The sequence below is a fragment of the Bactrocera dorsalis genome, chromosome 5, assembly GCF_023373825.1.
Source record: "Bactrocera dorsalis isolate Fly_Bdor chromosome 5, ASM2337382v1, whole genome shotgun sequence".
Taxonomy (NCBI): Eukaryota; Metazoa; Arthropoda; class Insecta; order Diptera; family Tephritidae; genus Bactrocera; species Bactrocera dorsalis.
This window is the reverse complement of record NC_064307.1, coordinates 18,260,814-18,281,382: the sequence shown is the minus strand read 5'-3', so window position 1 is coordinate 18,281,382 and position 20,569 is coordinate 18,260,814. Positions and strand designations below refer to the sequence as shown.

The 20,569-nt window shown below is 33.3% G+C and overlaps 2 protein-coding genes across 4 annotated transcripts; both read right to left on the bottom strand.

Moving 5' to 3' along the window:
* Nucleotides 1-74: 74 nt before the first annotated feature.
* Nucleotides 75-977, bottom strand: LOC105233525 (cytochrome b-c1 complex subunit 8). Of its 2 annotated transcripts, none has more exons than XM_011215635.4 (3): nt 828-977; nt 317-518; nt 75-248 (listed from the first exon to the last, which is right to left on the bottom strand). In XM_011215635.4, the coding sequence occupies exons 2-3, from the start codon at nt 489-491 to the stop codon at nt 154-156; spliced, it is 270 nt and encodes an 89-aa protein (XP_011213937.1). In that variant the 5' UTR covers nt 492-518; nt 828-977; the 3' UTR covers nt 75-153. The 2 variants fall into 2 exon arrangements, with proteins under 2 accessions (XP_011213937.1, XP_011213939.1); XM_011215637.4 differs by having other exon boundaries at nt 317-513; nt 828-942.
* A 1,627-nt stretch (nt 978-2,604) lies between these two features.
* On the bottom strand, nt 2,605-14,876 carry LOC105233524 (pH-sensitive chloride channel 2). Of its 2 annotated transcripts, XM_049458001.1 has the most exons (8): nt 14,822-14,876; nt 14,432-14,576; nt 5,509-5,636; nt 5,044-5,442; nt 4,813-4,971; nt 4,503-4,658; nt 3,511-3,878; nt 2,605-3,446 (listed from the first exon to the last, which is right to left on the bottom strand). In XM_049458001.1, exons 2-8 carry the CDS (start codon nt 14,509-14,511, stop codon nt 3,174-3,176), a joined length of 1,563 nt encoding a protein of 520 aa, XP_049313958.1. In that variant the 5' UTR covers nt 14,512-14,576; nt 14,822-14,876; the 3' UTR covers nt 2,605-3,173. The 2 variants fall into 2 exon arrangements, with proteins under 2 accessions (XP_049313958.1, XP_049313957.1); XM_049458000.1 differs by lacking the exon at nt 14,822-14,876 and having other exon boundaries at nt 14,432-14,613.
* Between the last annotated feature and the right edge of the window lie 5,693 nt (nt 14,877-20,569).

Below are 20,569 nucleotides of genomic sequence, written 5' to 3'. Positions count from 1 at the left end.
GAGTTAACAAAATAATTTTGTGATGTCTCACAAACCAACAATCTAATTTGCAGTAAAATATACCAAAGCACACATACTTTTCACAATTAAACTATTTATTTGTTTTTCTAGTTTTGTGTGGTCGAAAATCTATTTAATTTTAAAAATACATTTCTATTCTTCATCCTCGAAATCCTTTGGATTCTTACGAGACAAGTGGTGGTGCTCACGTTCCGTCAGATCGTAGATAAGATATCCAACAATGAAGGCTGAAAAAGAATTTAAGCAATATTAAAGTAACTTCCATACCAACTGGTAGTAAGGTCTCAAAACTTACGTGGTGCCACGATGAAGATATTAGAGCGGATGCGGTTGAAAATGTTAGGCAGACCTTTGCTAATCGCTCCAGCAAATGCACGCTGTTCAAATGGCGACAGCTTATAGGTGACAATACCGTGCACCTTGGCCAAGTTGCCGAAATGGGCTCCAAGCAGGGACGAGGTGATACGCATTTTGTTTGGCTGCTATGTACTTCTACACTGGAATTACAAAGTAACTATTTGATGAACTTCTTATATTTGCATTATGTCAGCAAGCTAAGAGATGCACAATTATTTGTATAAATATGCAAATTGTAATAATGAACATTTTGCAAAAGATTTTTTTCTATTCGCTGTACGATTTGGGTTATGTAATTTTTTTGGTTTGCTACCAAAGTTCCTGTCAGCACCGGGCACTTATGAGCGTTTGCGTTGATTTTACCCAAAATTTGCATATTTATAGCATTATGCTCTATATTGTAATTGCACATTATTTTTGGAAAATTCGCACACCAAATGTTTTATTACCTCGATCAAAGAAAAACACAAAAAATTAGGTGCCTTCAATTGGCTCGACAATCTGCTGCAACACGATGAACAAAAACACACTCGAGGAACGAAACACTTTACAAGCGAGATTTTCAGTGTTGCAAATTCTTGTTGAATTTCGCCCCTGTGCGGTTGAAAATGTAATATACATATATGTTTGTAAAGAATTAAAACTGATAAAAAGTTAAAATAAATTTATTAATCATAATTTGGAGTGTGTTTTAGATTATTATAATAAATAGTAAGAGTATATCCAAAATGTTTTAATTTTTTTATCGCTTTTGAGCAGTACATGTCAAAAAGTGTTTTGCTAATTTTAGCAACACTGTTTCAAAGCAATAAATAAATAAAATATGATTCCTAATTCACATTTTATAATTTGTTTAACAAAGAAAATATAAACATTAAGTTTAAATTAAAGGAGTTGTAGTTCATTTCGGTTTAGTAGAATTGTTATATTGTGAAAAGTGCTTACGAAAATCCACAAGTGGTCTTTTTATAATTTATTAAAGTGATTTTGAATTGTTGTGTGTTTACTGGAATTAAAAGTTGTTAGTGAGTATTTTTGAATGATTTCATATATTTATTTACGAGTATGTATGCATTTTTGGGTGCTGTTTACATATATATCTCAAATTTCTTTCTTTATAAATTATTTTTCCCTGAAAGTGTCTAGTCAAAATTTAGGGTTAGGAATGTGCATTCCATAGTGCAACGGTATTATACAGTTACAAAAATATCAGTTATAATGTTATTTACTCAGTATAAAATATATTTCTATGGTTCAGTTGGCTATAATGTTAAAAAATAAACAACAGCTGCTCCGGATATAAGTTTTGAGAAACTAAGTAGGTAGTAGTTTCCGGGAGAATATGTATTTGTGTGCCATTTATGTGCGTACGTACATACATGCATATATAGACTCTCTAAAGCCAACAATAAATTGTGAATGTGGTTTGAAAAACTAAAAAATACGAATTTTTAATTACCTCGCAATCCAAGCATTAACTGTATAACTAGATTATGTTTCTAAATTGAAAATTAAAATAATTATTAAAGATTTAATATGAAAAATGAAAATGTGAAAGGCTACAATAAATATTCTTTGTGGAACGTTTCAGACTGTTAAAATAACAACAAATCAGCAAAAATTTAACCAAAAATAGCAGCTTGTGTTTGCTATTGTCGTTCGGTGTAAATTATTTGGACTAAAAAAATTATCTATATTTTTTAAAATTATTTGAAAAAGCACGTTGCCATCAAATGAAAATGATCTTTAATAATTTAATTTAAAATATGCTAAAAATGAGATTTCCTTCTTATCAGTTAATTAAATTTTTGTAATGTTTGTTGACCGTTTTAAAAATCACTGTTCAGGAAAGTGTGTAATAGCATTTCCGTATCATTCTTTATAATTATACATATATGCATATGTGTACATACATACATACATACTTATGTGTATGTGGGTAAAGTACCAGCAGCGAGTCGATAGATTTTCGAAAACAAATTTTATCACGTACTGTGTACCAATTAAAAACCACATTTAACTAACTCTAAATTAATTTTCTATGAAATTTAATAATGAAGCCACTATTTTGCCAACAACTTCATGAGCAATTCTTTGACTCATCAAAGTCTGATGCAAACTGAGTTGATAAGGCAGGTGAAGAAATAGCCAAACCTTTGTGATATAAATGAATGAAATACCCATCGGAATGCACGTACTAATATTACAACAAGAGCAACAACAAAATATTCTTAGAAAACATTTATTTTTCAGATAAAAATGACATGTGTAAAAATTGTAGAATCTTCGTGTTTGGCCTTTTGGCACAATAACGCTCTATATACAAATACATATATGTACATATGTTTGTATTTATGTACGTATATATAAAGTGGAAGTTTTTGTTGAATGCCTTCATGCAATTAAGTACAAATGAGTGAAACTTATAAATATATACATACATATGCAACAATGCACGTATGTATTTAAGTGTGAATATGTGTGTGTATTTTTTGCTGACTTAGTGACTAGTTTTGCAGGCAAAGGCATAGCTAAATGTTGTATTGGTGAACGTTGGATGAGACCTTATGGACGTTTACATATATAAAGTATATAATCGGTTTATCTACAGAGTTAGTTACATACATATTCTATATGTACATAGACATAATATATAAATACTTGTGTTTGCTTATATAAAACGCTGGCTTAAAAATATTATTTGGTATTTATATATGCTAATTGCTAAATAATACTACAATGTTCTTATAAAATTATCTGTGTATGTGTGCGTATGCATGTTCGTTTGGATTGTGTCAAAAGCAGTAGACAAATGTCCAGTAGAGCGCATTGAAGGCCAAAAACATAACCGGAAATAGGAAACGTGAACGCCGATCGATCCACATGGCGATCTCTTGTGGTGTCATTGTTGTAAATGTTGTATGATCAGGATTCGCTTCCTTCTCCTTATCGTTCATGCTGTACGTTCCAGTTTTATCGATATTAATGACATGATCCGTACCGTTGCTATTGCGCTCACTCGTCACGGATGCAGTGTCTGCGCACTCGGTGGTGATAATCGGCAGGTTCTGAAAATAGTTGTATAATTTACCGATGCTTTTCAATCGTTACTACTTCGTTGCTTTAACTTACATGTACAGTTAGGTGATTGTTGTAACCCGGATTGGAATTACCCTTCAATACGCTTTCCGTGCTGGATGTTATATTATCGAGACTGGAGCAAGAGCGCGTGCGCGACAGATTATTCTTGTTTATATCGCGTCTGGTTGGACGCGGTGTTAGTGAGGCCTTCACTATGTATTTGCTATTCACTTTCTTCAATTCAACATTCTCTTTGCGTCGCCAAATCGTATTGACGAAGGCAAATTCCACCAAACTGCCGAAGATGAAGAATGTGCAGCCGAGAAACCAAATTTCAGATACTTTTATGTAACTCACTTTGGGTAAGGTTTTCGTTTGGGATGACGATAACGTAATGAATGATAACATAGTGCTGGTACCTGCAAGATAATAGAAGAAAGTGAAATTTTGTTGTTGTAGATGATGTTGGGGGAGATGATAGCTGATTTTTAGAGAAATTTTAAGTTTAAAATATTTGGTCTGTACTTTTAGCTTCATAGTCTAACGTTCTTTTACTTGGCTCCTAAATGTAGGCAATATTTTCGAAAACTAATTTTCGGTCAAAATATTGATTTTGTAGGTAATAATATTTGGAGAGCTGTAAACCTTTATATTCATAGATCAAATTTATTTTCTGTGACGCCCAAAGGTAGGCAACAATTTTTTACTAGATTTTCTGCCAAAATTTTAATCTTGTGATTTGTGATTTTTCGCTAATGTATTTTTTTTTGTAATTAAATTTCAATAATTAATAAAAGTTAAAACCGGCTTTAGCTTTTTAGATTATCTTTTTTTTCTGGACTCCTAAATGTAGGCAACACTTTCGAAAAAAAAAATCCGTTTAAAATGTATCTTAGCAATAATGATATATGAAGAGAATTTTATAAGGTCTGAACCTTCACTACATAGTTCAACTTTCTTCTCATTGGCGCCTAAAGGTAGGCAACTCTTTTTTTTTAATTCATTTATATACAAAATTTTAATAAATATTTTGTTTTACTTACCTAACATAATACGAGGAGGAGATTGGTCGGCCTGCAACCAAAATGAAACCCACGAAATTGCAACGATCATCATTGAGGGCAAGAAATAGTCCAGCAAATAGAAACCGGTTTCACGGCTAAGATGTACCGTAAAACTGAGAGAACTATAATTGCCAACTGCAAACATAATAGAGAATAATAATAAAAATTACATGTGATTACATTGTGATTACATAATGAATATCGTAAACATAATCTTATTAACAATCGGTGGGATTTCAATAACCCGATTTTAACTGAAGCTTTAAAGAACCAACAAGACTCCACTCACCGAACGATCCATGTCGCAAATTAATACCATCCGAGTTGACAATCGTTTCGTTATACCAAAAGCCTTGCATATTATATTCGGTTAGGTGCATTTCGGGATCGAACGAAATCGGCGAATATGGTTCCCATTTGAGCACCATTTCCGTTTTGTTGTACATCCCTGCAAAAATACATATATTTCATGCTCATTTACGCTCAAAGAAGCTACTCGATCTGTCTCTCTTCAACTTACAACTCTCCAACACAGTCGAACAGAATTGCTCGTCGAAGGGAAACTTCTTGAAGTTCATGTAGCAGTAGAGCGTTGCCTGCAAGCGCTGCGAAATAACGACTCGTCCTTCGGGCGATATCGAGGTCAAGACATCTTTCTCATCCGTACCCAAAATGCTGGAGTCACGTTCGTTGGCGAAGAAGATGTGCGGCAGCCACAGACGTTCGCTCAAGTGCTTCTGTCCGATGATATTGTCGTGTCGCTTCAACTCTTTGTAAGACAGACGACTGTCGTTGAAGCTTAGCTGCAGCAACGCGTGCATTTTGAATTGTAACAAGTCGGAATTTAGATTTTGCAAAAAGTACACGTAGATACGCGCCTTAACGGTAACGGGCAAACGTTCACCATTCATGCCATATTCTATAATTATGTACAGTTATTTATTTATTTTTCAATTTTTATGAAAATTTTTCTTTGAAAACTCACCGATTGGCCGTTCTAGGCGATCATAACGGCATACATGCGTTAACCGCTGTATTAGTTGTGTTTGTTGTAAGTTTGTAGCGTTCGAGATGGGCGGGCAGTCTTCCTCCACTTCAGCAGCTTGCGACGCTCTAAAGAAGAACAAGAAGGAAAGATATTTTTATTAATTTATTATAAGCGGATCTTGATGATTCAGAGAAGGGATAATGTAAGCTAATAACTAACAGTTTTTTTTGCTATGTTATGTATCTATATCAAGAAGTTAACACATTTTCGCTAATATTTTGGGTATGAAACGTGTGGCTAGACTCATACCAAAATACCCGAAGCTTTTGCAAAAACGAGTACAATTGGAAGTCACAAAAAAAGCTTGACAACGTAGTTGGGGGCCCTATATTCATATAACCCATCATTACTGGGTTCGTGATGTGAGTTTATGAATATGACGTCGAAGCTGTTCAACAATTCAATTTATGATCTGGACATAAAATGCGTCATATCGATCCATAAGTCATTCCGAGTTACGGCGAACGACGCCGAATCGACTCTCCACGGTCTTTTTTATACTCTCGCAACAAAGTTGCTAAGGAGAGTATTATAGTTTTATTCACATAACGGTTGTTTGTAAGTCCTAAAACTAAAAGAGTCAGATATAGGGTTATATATACCAAAGTGATCAGGGTGACGAGTAGAGTTGAAATCCGGATGTCTGTCTGTCCGTCCGTCCGTCCGTGCAAGCTGTAACTTGAGTAAAAATTGAGATATCATGATGAAACTTGGTACACGTATTTCTTGGCCCCATAAGATGTTCGAAGTTCGAAGATGGGCAAAATCGGCCCACTGCCACGCCCACAAAATGGCGTAAACCGAAAACCTATAAAGTGTCATAACTAAGCCATAAATAAAGATATTAAAGTGAAATTTGGCACAAAGGATCGCATTAGGGAGGGGCATATTTGGACGTAATTTTTTTGGAAAAGTGGGCGTGGCCCCGCCCCCTACTAAGTTTTTTGTACATATCTCGGAAACTACTATAGCTATGTCAACCAAACTCTATAGAGTCGTTTCTTTTAGGCATTTCCATATACAGTTCAAAAATGGAAGAAATCGGATAATAACCACGCCCACCTCCCATACAAAGGTTATGTTGAAAATCACTAAAAGTGCGTTAACCGACTAACAAAAAACGCCAGAAACACTAAATTTTACGGAAGAAATGGCAGAAGGAAGCTGCACCCAGACTTTTTTTAAAAATTGAAAATGGGCGTGGTGTCGCCCACTTATGGACCAAAAACCATATCTCAGGAACTACTCGACCGATTTCAATGAAATTCGGTATATAATATTTTCTTAACACCCTGATGACATGTACGAAATATGGGTGAAATCGGTTCACAACCACGCCTTCTTCCAATATAACGCTATTTTGAATTCCATCTGATGCCTTCTCTGTATAATATATGCATTAGGAACCAATGATGATAGCGGAATAAAACTTTACACAAATACGGTATTTGAGCTGAGGTATCCCTTGTGGAAAAATTGTCGTGATCGGACTATAACTTTTCAAGGTCCCTGATATCGAACACGAAGAACTCAGTGCCTAACCTAACCTAATTTTTCACCGAAAATATCGGTAAATCTCTCAGAATTTAATTTTAATTAATTTTACAGCAAAATAAAAAAATATGTAAATGACGGATAATGAAATCTCGATTATCACTTTATCATGCGAGAGTATAAAATGTTCGGTGACACTCGAACTTAGCTCTTCTTCTGTTTTTACTGAGCCTTAATTTTGTGGCAAACTCCGAAACACTGTTCAGTGTATAAAAATAAATAAATGCCACAAGTGAGATACTTTTGCCTTTGCACCGGCAATCCTTTGGTAAGCAACACAACAACAGCTGTTCTCATTCTTATTTCCGTATAGAAAATTAATTTTCTTCAAAGTTTGCACTATTTTTTAATTAAGCATCTTCTTATATAACATATACATATGTACGCATGTATGTAAGTGTATGTGTGTTGCCTATTCTAATAAAAGTGCCGCCAATGAGTAAACAAACCGCCATAGAATATTTGTAAGTATGTAAGTGTGTATGTGTGTGTGTACACAGTTGATTACGAAAGCATTTAAAAAGTTTAAAAAAACTGAATTTTTGTTATTTTTCAAAGAAAACACACAATGACAGTAATGAGCTTCGGAAATCCAATAGTAAATAATTGCGAGATGCTTATGCACAAATTAATGGAAAATATTTATACAAAACGTTGTGTTGCATATTGCGCAAACAATGAGCAGCGATAAGTGCTTAGCTGACAAAATACTTCGCTTTTATAACACGCGGCAGCAGAATATAGGGCTATAGCCGAAATAATTAAAAATACTTTTTTTATTTATTTATTTATTTGCTATCTTTATTTTTCTTTAAATAAATGTGACTGTAAAACTAAAAATAATTAAAATTGTCCTTTCAGGCAGCGAAGGTTAGCAAAATATTATTTAATTTTCCAGCGGTTAAGAAAACAAGAGGGATTAAGCCTCAAAAGTTGCACAAATAATTTTTTATATGCATTATATTTTTGTTGTTGTTATGGTTTTTATACTCTTGCAACATGTTGCTACAGGGTATAATAGTCATAACTGGAAACAGCTGACGATTGTACGTATCACCTGAAACTAAGCGAGATGCATAGATATGGGGTGACGAGACTAGTTGAAACCCTGGTGATTGTCTGTCTATCCGTCCGTCCGTGCAAGCTGTAACTTGACTATATGTATCTCTTATCTCGTACCACTGCCACGGCCACAAAACGCCATTAACAGAAAATCAATAAAATGCTACATAGGCTACTATATATATTTCTGGCCTAAACAACACTAAGTTGCCAGGGGCAATCTGACATTTCCATTGGAAAGTTTGACATTTTTTAGCATAACATCACTCAGAACGTTTTGTCATTTAATCGTGAATTGATTTATTTACAGGGAATTAAAAAATTCATCTCGGCCAAAAAATGGAATTAACTCGTGAACATTTTCGTGCGATCATTTTTCACAACTTTCGACGTGGATTATCACGACAAGAGTGCATCGATGAACTAAAATCTTTGTACGGCTATGAAGCACCATCCTATAGCACTGTGAAAAACTGGTACAACGAATTCAATCGTGGCCGACGCTCGCTCAAAGACGAATTCCGTGAAGGTCGTCCAAAAACAGCCGTTGTGCCAGAAAATATCGATGCCGTACGTGAACTGATAATGCGAGACCGTCATGTAACATACCTTCAGATAGAGACATGCCTATGCATTTCTCCCACCAGCAGACAGCGATATTGCATGAACACCTGGCCGTAAAAAAGGTTTGTTCTCGTTGGATCCCGCACAATTTGACAATCGCTCAAAAGAAGGCTCGTGTGGATTGGTGTAAAGAAATGCAGAAAAAAACGATTGCGGTGCTTCAAAAGACGTTTATAAGATCGTCACAGGTGACGAATCATGAATCTATGCGTATGAGCCCGAAACAAAACAGCAATCGACCGTGTGGGTCTTCCAAGACGAGCCAAATCTAACGAAAAAAAACAAAAAAAACATTTTCGTTGATAAATATTCCTATTTTCATTATTAGGCCAGAAATATATATAGCAGCCCTCGTATAACGGTTTATGCTTAGAATGAATAAAATCGGGTGAAAGCTCGCCCTAGACTCCATATATCCATAGTTCTTGTTTGTGTTATGCAAAATTTGTTTGTTTGCTTGGATTTCCTCAGCTTTATGACATTTTTAAACTCATCTTAAGTCTACGTAGGTATATACTATTTCTTCAATAAAATGCAAATTCAAGTAATTATGAATATAGCGTATATACCAACAAGTGCACGTATGTAGATATGTATATCTGTATGTTTGTACATATGTTTATTTGCTTTTTGGCGCGTATTTTCTATTTGCACATTTCAATAAATATTTGCACAGCACGACATTTGTCAACTGAACTCAAACAACGGTAAGTTCGTCACGGTTGATCTCTTTTATATCAGCGAAATTGACACTTCTTATTAACGCACCATGCAATTTGCATATGAAAACATTTTATGGGTAGAACATGTTGTTTACCGTTGCATATTTGCGAAACTTTGCAAGCGAACCCAATAAATGCCCGCTTATGCACATAGAAGTGTGCTCTGAATATTTTAAAAGCTCTCCATTATGAGCAAAAGGCAGATTTAAAAAATGCTTCGAATAGTTCCACTTTAACTTTGACTAAGGTGTGGTAATTGTGTTTGGCTTGGAAGAAAAAAAAACAAAATTCATAAATTTAAAAAAGTATGGCAACCGTAGCTGAGAGTGTACACGAAGACTGTGGATAGTCGATTCGGTGTCGTTCGCACACATCGCATCAATCAATGGTTTTATTAACACTTCGGTGAGCAAATAATTTCACGTTTTAGGCCGGTCGATTGCCCACCAAGATCGTGTAATGCCACACCGTTAGACTTCTTCTTGTGGCGATATGTAACGTCTAAAGTCTATGCGGACAATTCCTCTTCGGTTCAGGCCTTGGGGCAAAACATCACGCGTGTCATTAGCCAGTTACCAGTCGAAATGCTTGAACGAGTCATCGATAATTGAACTCAACAGATGGACATCTAAGACGTAGCTGCGACCAACATTTGAAAGGGATAGTCTTGAAAAAGTAAATGCCAAAGAATCTCCTTTCAAATAATAATAAATATTCCCCATTAAATTTTAAGTTTCTGTATCTGTATGGGAGCCTCGAAATGGATTAACCTTTAGAAGGAGCCGCTCATTTATTGGAATCGCTGATATTGGAGAACTATATAAAGTAGGATAAAGCCGCCAAACAAATTGAGCGACCAAAATCAAAATAAACATCTTTTTTTGCCATTTTGTGCTTTAAAAAATGCCCCTATGAAGAGTATTGTAGCTCTTTTGCAGCCGAAGTTAATGTTTCTTTCTTTTTTAATTTATAATATTTTACTATTATTGATTTTTACCAAAAAAAACAGGATTCACTTAATTTTTTTTACATTTTTCATTTTCACATCACAAAAAACTTGCTTTTTCATTTTTTTTATTCTCAAATTCTTAATTTACAAATGTCAATTATCTGTGCAATTGAGATTCATAGACTTTGAATAAACCCATGACCTAACCTAACTATTTATTTTACCGCCTTCATGTCTATTTTAGGTATAAACAAACAAAGTGAACGTCATATTACTTCCAACCTAAGTACACTAGTCAATTGCAATCGCTGCCTCACTACCGCTATACTCTCACACATGCTAATACTAGCACAAATTACAGAAACAAATATGTGTGATGTAAAATTATCATATCATATCTAAAATGCGTGCACTAATAGTGCTTAATATCCTCATCAATTGTTAGTAATTGCTTTAAGCTTCTTAACATTAGTGCATATTTATACCCAACGCAACAAAAAATCTATAAATTACAACAGCAATAGAAAATTACACAGAATATAATATATTAATGAGTTTTTAGAAAACAAGCTTTTTTTAATCCGATATCAACACTGCCAGTCAACTACCGGTTAAATTGCAATAGCGGTACCCGAGATTTTTGTTAAAGTTTGTTTGAGATTTCTTTTTATTTTCCTAATTCTTTGCAGTTTCGGTAGTCCTGAGTTAACTCCAATTAGACTTCTATAGTCGCTTCTTGCAATGAAGCCACAAGGTTTTTAACGGTATAAGTTTACAATTAGCATTCTAATCCATTGAATTGCATCACTGTGACTCCGCTTATTTCGAATAATATTTTGCTGTCAGATCTGTCTGTTGATCTAACTATTATATAAATAATTTTATAAAATACTTTACACTACTTTACGAGGTGTGTTCAAAAAGTATCGCGAATTTTGAATTTTTTGTGGCGTTATGTTGGTACTCATGTCTCTCACTTATGCCGACAAGCTCGGCCATTTTGAATGTTCATTTAATTGTTGACAGCTGCTTTGCTCGCACGTGTTTTGGATCGTTTTCGATTTTTACCTATAAAAAAATATTGCACCACGATTACGCCCCTGCTCACACATCGTTGCTTGTGCACGACTTTTTGGCCAAAAACAACACACTAATGATGCCGCAGCCACCGTAGTCCCCAGATCTGGCCTGTGACTTTTTCATATTCATGAATAAATAAATAATTTTTGAAAAAACACAAAATTCGCGATACTTTTTGAATACACCTCGTATATAGTTATATAAATGCCTTGTTATCGGATTTCCTATTAAAAGTAAAATAAACCAATGATTAAATGATTAATTGATATTATTAGAGAAGTTATGTACTTAGAAATCACATGGTGCTACTTTTTGGAACAATCACATTGAAAGCATTAGAATTTTAAGGTCGCAATGCTCAGTGAATTATACACACTTAAGTCGAAATCTCATCAACTTCAAGATAACTGCTATTATATACTCTTAGAATTATTAAATCGTTATCATTGTCAGATTTGAAATGCAAATTCTGAAATTTCATTTCATTACGGGATTACGTTGGTTTTAATGGCCGAAAAAATGCCTATTTTGACCAAGTTTTTTTTCATATAATAAATGAATTAATTTATTACAACTTTTGAGCATATCAAAGAGAACCATTTGAATAATGATATGTGATTTTTTTATAAAAAAAACTTTTAGAAATTCAGCCATTGGCAGCTAGCTCCTGGACGCGCCGTCCAAAAAGGTCTCTTCGCGGTAGTCACACGAAGTATTCAACAAAAAATAAAAAAGTCAAATTTCATTGGCCAGTAGTAGTTGAGTATAGGTCGTCATTGATCGAAGGATTTGAAAAAAAAATTAATTTTTGTCAAAGTTGCAAGCAAAACAGTATGATTTAAGGTCTAATTTTTACCACAAATTGCTTTGAATAAATTAGTTACGAGCTTATCCTATTTAGAAGAACAGCGAATAAGATCGCTTCACTAGTTTCTAAAAAATCGTGACCACTTACTTTGAAAACGATGTATCGAGAAAGAAGATAATAGTTTTTTTGCACTGCGACCTATGGTCCATTGTGAAGTGGCCGACCGATCTAGCCTGACGAACCGCTCTACGGTTATTATGCTAAAACTAAAGCAATTCAACAATAGACCAGATCTTCTAGTGCTTTGTAAAGGTTTATTGATGAAAAAAAGTTACTAAAAACTGTAATATTTTTAATAATGATTTTTTATTTGAATCATATTTTACTGACGGCTTCTATATTATTCAGGCGAGGGGAAGATCTGATCTATGATTGCATTCAAGTATACTTGAACATGTTTTCATGCAATTTTGGAAAGAGAATTCACGCACAGACACATTCTATAGCATAAAGTCTGCTGAAATAACGAAAATTATTATTGATGAACTGGTCTCATAATATCTTGTAAATTTACTGATATATACGGTAGAAACCCAACCGGAAGTTTAAAAAGCATATTTTAATTATATGGCGTGTAGGGATAGTATTGATCCGATTTTATCATTTTTTGGCAATGCGAAATGTTTATGATTTTTATTAAGAAACCTCACAGTTTGACCACAAAACTTAAGCATCAAAGGGAATATTCTAGGATTTGAAGTAGAACCTTCCACTTCTTAATTAAAAAGCACACCCTTTCTCATAATAAAAAAAAATTTATAAACTCCAATAAAGATAATTTGAGCTCCAGATCGACTATAATTTAATTATATATATTTTAAAATTGTTTTTTTTTTTTTTAGCTTGTCGTTAGCAGTGAAAGTTAAAGCAGTGAGCGCATTCTGTTTTGTCCAAACTATAAAACAAACACGATTTTCAATTGAATATGCCATAATTAGCGCAATTTTGAACACAATTCTAATATTTGTATTGTTATTTCCAAAAATTATTTTAGCCACATCAGCCTTTCTGATGCCTTGAGCTTTACTAATAAAATTTAATACACAGAAAGGTTCATACACACTACACCTTGCACTTTAACATTTTGATAAATTAATTTATTTCGCGCAAATACAACACCCACTACGCGCTATTTGGCCGCATACAAGTTCCAATAACGAAAAATACAAGTTTTACACGCGCGTAAAAAAAATCAAAAACATAAATAAGAAACATGTGTGTAAAAACTGCATTTTACAACTTCACTTAACGCATTTTTGACGCACTTTCGATTTTTTCGCCGTCGCAAGCGTTCATTTGAGGTTAACTCGACCTTCAACTAACGAGTAGCGGCGTCTCGCTAATGTTTGTTGGTACACGCCAGTGCGTATGAGTGACAATTTGCCGCTAGTACAAGCTTTCAATAGAGATTTCATTATCAATTTACATGTAGGCATGTGTGTACATATAAGTACCGGTTTCTAACGCAGTCAGCATGTTAGCAGACAACAGAAAAAGTACAAAAAATGAAACAAAAACAAAAACATGTTACATGAGTTCACACAGTCAGCTGAGTAAATACATACATTACTGTTTGTGCACCTATATTTTTATTGTTTTTATTTTCTATTTATTTTTGCTGTTCTATTTTATTTCATTTTTTTTTTCATTTTATACTTTTTTATATTTTCATTTGTTTTTGCGCAAACGCATTCGTTTTAGCAAATATAAAATAGCAGCGCGTCACAAATTCTAGTTCAAGGCGCTGCGAATCTCGTTAGCAGCATACGGACGTAACATTATCGGTAATTAGGCGTGTTTTGTCGAACTAAACAAAAGTTGCTTGCAATATTTTTAAATGCACTCAAAAGTATTTTTGAAAAAAAATAAAAAATAAACCGTAAACAATTTCGATAAAAAAGTAACATGAAAAATAGGAAAACAAATTCGCAGACAACGCTTATTACTTTATGAGTAATTTTTACGTAGAAACAAGCGTTCACGCTTTGCAGATAAACTTACGTTGACGATAGCTGTGTGGTGGTGAAAATAAAGCTGAGCAGCAGCACTTTGGTCACGATGTGAAAGTGTATATTCCGCATGTTGTGTGTGTTTGTTGTTGTTGCTCTGTTGAATTTTTTCAATCAAAATTTTTCTACTAATTTTTTATTTTTGTTTGTTGTTGTTATCTTGTTCAATTTTTTCTACAAATTTGTTTGTTGTTGTTGCTTTGCTTAATTTTTTAAACGAATTTTTTTCTAGTATTTTTTAAATTATTATTATTTTTTAATTAATTTTGTTGATTAATTTTAATAGTTACAATTAATTTTTTAACTTTATTATATTTTAAAATTTCTTTTTAGTTTTTAATTAATTTTGTTTCTTAATTTTAAAAATTTTCTATTAATTTTTGTTTGTTGTTGTTGCATTTCTGAATTTTTTCAATTTAATTTTTCGACAATTTTTTTAAATTAATATTATTTATAAATTTTTTAAATTAATTTTGGTAATTAATTTTTGAATTGTAATTTTTTTAGTTTTCTTATGTTTTTGAAAACTAGTATTTTTTAAATTTTTTGAATTAATTTTGTTTATTAGTTAATTAATTGATTACAATTAATATTTTTTTAATTAACTTAATTTCTTTAACTATTTTTTTATTTTTTTTTTATTAATTTGGTTAACAATTTTATTTTATTTTCGTTGTTTTATTGACTGAATTAAATAGAAAAGTAATCTTTTTCTAATTATTTGTAAATTTTCAATTAATTTTCTTATTTAAATATTTTATAATAATTATTATTTTTAATTAATCAAGCTTTTTCGAATTTTTATTAAAATAATTTTTTAAATTTAATTTTGTTTTTAATTTTTTAATTATAATTTCTATAATTATACTTTTTTCGTTAATTATTAATTTTTTTAATTAAATTTTGTTTTTAATTTTTTAATCACTATTTCTGTATTTAAACTTTTTTAGTTTATTACATATATTTTTTTAATTTTTTTTTAAATATTTTTTAATCAAAATATAATTTTTTAATAATTTTTTATCTATTTATATTTGTCAAATGCACTAAACAACTTCGCAAAATTTTCGCCGCAGTTTCTTTCCACGCCGCCGACCTAACCGTATAGGCGTTTTGAACGCTTATTACGTTTCAAGTTCAATATCTCACTTATGCTTTGAACAGGTGTAAAATATGTTTATTTGTATATGTCGTTTTGTAGCAATAAAAATCCTTCTATTATATACACTTATGCTTGCGTATGTGTGTGTGTTTCACCGGCTCACACACAAAAATCAAATTGCTGCAGCAATCGATTCCTCCTAGCAATAGCTAGCAATTGCAGCCGCTATGCTAACGGACAAACTCACTGCCGAAACGATCGAGTTTTGAGTTATTTAATTTTCGTATTTTCGAGTTGAGCAACGCATGCACCCGTTTTCGTGTCTACTCGTGTGTTTGTGCCGCAACCGCTATTTTTTAACGTCTTTTCGCTACGGTAACCGACTTCTATTTGAACTGGAGCGTTGCTTGGTAGCGCTTGAAATACCGATCTACCGAGTAGCAATGTTGGTAGCATGAAATAATATTAAAAAAACAAACCAAAAATAAAAACAAATACAAGCAATGATCACACACTGAGACACGTATGTGTATATGTCGCACTCCATATTGCTGTATTTACCGTTTTTTTATTGTTTTAAGATACTCTCACTTACTGATAAGGTGACAGATACCATACATTGTATATTTGTATGTGTGTATGTAGGTATGTACTTAGGTGCTCAAGTACAGGTGTGAGATGATGTTCTCAAATATATTTCTTTCATGATGCGGCTTGACGTATGCATATACCTTTTACGACATGCGGTAGGAAATGTTAGAGATCTAGTTAAGTTTGTGAAAAGATCTTTCTCTTTTCACTCCACACTTTTATCTCACTAGTTCAGACCAATATGTATGTATACATTTGGCGGTTCTCTAAGCTGAAAGCATTCAAACCCAAATCTCCACGGCAGACTTTGCCAAGCCTCCACGTATATTTTTCGCATAAAAGCTTCTCTCATAAATACTATTTTTTGGTAAATTTGAAGTTGTCATAATTGTTAAAAGACACTCCGTTTTTGTCTTGAAAAATAGAGATGCAGAGCAAACTCAAAAGGTTGACGATTTCGTGTTGCTTAGGATTGACTGATATTTCTGTGTTGTTTAGTTGAAAACATTGAAAATTCTCTCATCGTGACGAAAACAGCGGTGAGTCATAATGCTGAGGACCTCACAATTCCGTCTCAGTTTAAAAAAGTATCATATCATCGTTTTCCATGAGAAGTTTATTCGAAAAACTAAACTTAAATGTCTTCGATCGGAAATATAATATTCCCTATAATATTATTGTGGCTATTTAGACCCGGTTTAGTTGTCAAGGTAAAAGTTAGTTGTTATTGAAATCATCTAACTGCAGAAAACATGCAGTTTTAATAGGGTTGGTCCATGGGAGTGCTAGATGAGCGGGATTTAACTCGAGCTCTTCGTCTACAATACAAATAGGTGGTGGCAAGTAGGAGATTCACTAAGATGGAGTCGGTGAAGACGTCAATAGCATCACTGTGAATGGTGTTCAGTGCTTATCGTAAGTCCACTACGTCCATAATCTGATATGAATAATCACTTGATTCTCGTGGGATGCCATTTCGCTCTAAGCAGAGTAATTTTTACGAAAGTATTCTAACAGAAACGGCTTAGGGAGAATTTCTAGATTAATCCTCTGATCGTACGGATATAGTGTTCTTTGAAGCTTTTTCGTCTGCATTCGTAGCTTAAGACTCGCCGGCAAATTGTCTCTATTGTAAGTTGTCAACAACGTTTTGTCTTTTTCTCTGGTGCTCTCTATACTAATTTGTAATCACCGGTGTCGCTTGCGATGTGAAAGAGTAAAAGCTGTGGAATGTTACTCTCAAAATTTTAGGGTTGTTAAGAGTAGGAATTTTAATGTCATCGATTGTGATATTAAGATTCAGTACTCCTTCGTCTAGTTTGTATATATGGTCGCTTAGCAGAAAAGATGTGTGAAAATTGTTCAATTCCATGGCCTCTCGTCATTATCGGCTTCATGATCGTTCCTATTGGCTGCGATATTTTAAAGTTTTTCCAGTATTAAAAAAAAGTTTAAAAAAATATTAGGCAAGCAAACAAATATACTTGCATCCATACATATATTTTTTCACCATCTAAACTCTCTTTTATAATATAATGTTTTTGAAACATTGTCGGCAAAGGCGTAAAAATTCAATAATACATATATATCAAAGATAACATTTTTTCTTATTTTCAATATTTGTTTTTCATTATTATCAACCAATCGCCTGACGTCTGACTAAATAGACAATATTTAGTTTGATTCGCATGGATAAACCCTTTTCTTTTAATAAATTAAAATAATTAATATGGAATTAATTTTTGGAAAAGTAGCGGGGAGCGAAAGTATAGATATGTAAGTACATAGGTATGAACGTGTGTGTATAAAGTTTCGAAGACATTCGCGAAATACTTCAATTTCTCACTATTCAACTACTATAATACTATTTTCTGAGTTTTGGAAAGAAAACTTTAAACAAAATTTTATTTGGTAGTTGTTGATGGAGCTTTCTTCCCTCCGAAGCTACATTTCAATGCGAAGTACGAGTATGCCTTGATTTCCCAAGATTTCCGGGTCTACAAAAAAAAATATATACATACATACAAATAGTATAGCGCACATTTAATACAATCTTTCATCTAACGGCGAAATGCTACCTAGCAGAATCAAAACGGTCATTCAACAGTTATATATATACTTATTTATGTATAGGAATGTCATATCTAGCTATTTCGGGTATTTTGCAAATGCTCTTCATAACTAAAATAAATATTTAATCAAATATCGTTTTAATTAAATTTAAGCTCAAGCGGCTCTATTGCACAATACATGGGGAAAGCCATGAACTCATTTATATTACGAGGACGTGCGATATGACAGTGGATTTTTGAGTTTATTGCGGAATAATTTCAAATGCAACACTGTTACTGTTTTAAATCGTTTTATTATTGCAGATCATCTTATTAAATAATAATAAAAAAAATAAAAATAAATTGCATTTCTTCTTCTCTACTGGCGTAGACACCGTTTACGCGGTTATAGCTGAGTTTACAACATCATCTTCCTTTTCGTTGTTTGGCGACAATTGGAGATTCCAAATTTCCAAAAGCAAATTTGAAGTCTATGAAGAGATGTTGTGTGTCGATCCTCTTTTCACGGGTATTTTTGAAGATGTCTAAAACCACATTGATAAGGTCCAATCACTTTGGTTGGATGGTGAGCTTTAATCTTTCACACAATACGCTCTATAGAATCTGATATGAGATGTTGAGGTGGCTTATCCCACGGTAGTTGGTGCAGATTGGGGGTCTCTCTCTTTGTGGATTAGGCAGAGCACGCTTAAATTTCACTCATCTGGCATGGATTCGTCCGACCACATTCTACAAAGAAGCTGATGCATGCCTTATCAGTTCTTCGCTGCTGTATTTGAATAACTCGGCCGGCAATCCAGACGCGTAATGGCTATTCGAACTTCTTCATGGTCCAGCAATGGAATCGGTTTCACTATCTCCTGGTGTTTTGCTCTCACTGCCCTTCAACAGGCAGTAGAAGTGTTCCCTCCACAATTTCAGTGTGGCTTTCATATCATCATCATTTACTATCACCTCTGAGGGTTCAGTCACTAGATCATCTCTATGGATTCTACAAAAGTAAGTTCCGGCCTTGAAACTTTCTGTTAGTCGCCACATCTTTTCGTAGAATTTTCGAGCATTTTCGGAAGACGGAGCCATGTGTAGAAGTTCACGTAAGTGAGGAAAATCTTCTGAGCTACATTCACTTGGGAGTGGCCAGAAACGATTCTTTTTCATACGGCTCAAGCAGTTTACGACGGTCTTGAACCAAATACCGTCTGAGTTGCAAAAAAACATCCGTTTGAAGACGAGCTAATGTGAAAAGGCGAACCATTCCTTCCCAGGGTTGTGCGCCGGGTTTGGGTCCCGCCACGTAAAGAACACCGCCAATGAAAAGAAACAAATCATTAGAAACCAGAAAATATTTGTAGGGACTTGAAAATATTTTTATGGAAGGTTGCCACCTCTATACAATTTTAAATTTTTTAATATTGATAATATGTATGAAAAATGGCAATAATGAGATTAAATTAGAATACTTAATAATATTTCCGGCTGATTTTTTTTTCAGAAGCATTGCCACCTTTTTACTATTATCTTATATAATTCAATTGATTAAAAACATATATAATATGATAAGGGCATCAAAGTCAACAGGCTTAAGACAGATTTTTATACCAGATATTTGTGGTGTTGCCACCTAAGGTCCTTGTATAGAAAAAAATTTTTGATAAGAAATCTTCATGACATTTGGCTTGTATTATTGTCCGAGCCAACAAGGATTATTGTCCGATTTTTCAGTTCGGACCGCTATAGCATATAGCTGTCATAAAAACTCATTGATCAAAATTAAGTTCTTTTATGGAAACTTTGATTTTTTTATGTTATTCGTGCAGGGTATACTTCCTTCGTTGTAATCGCAATTAAAGTTTTTTTTTGTTTTTGTGTTCCTTCCATATGAGTTTAGTAGAGCCACAGTAACTATCCACAAAAATCTCTTTATAATATTTCGCTCGTGACTCGAAAATACCAATTTTGTACGTCATTTAATATAAGTAGGTCATTTAATTAGACAAAAATTTAATCAGATTAATTTGAATTAATTTTAATTAGCTAATATTTACAAAATTTAATTGGAAAATTTAATTAAATATATTAATGACATTGTCATTTTTGGTGATGGATCGCAGCGCTCTCAAGTAAGACGCAACATCATATCTCACAGCCAAATCATAATATGTAAATTTTTTATCTTTTTTTGCACCTAAGTACAGCACAAATATTTATACTTCCCATATAATAACACCAAAAGTTGCAACGGGACATAAGAAAGTTCGCTCTCCATGAGCTTACTCCTTCTGATTACGTATACGCCCAAGCATATCTCCAAAGACCATATCTTTGCGCATTGTCAATACACATATCTACATATGTATTTACAACA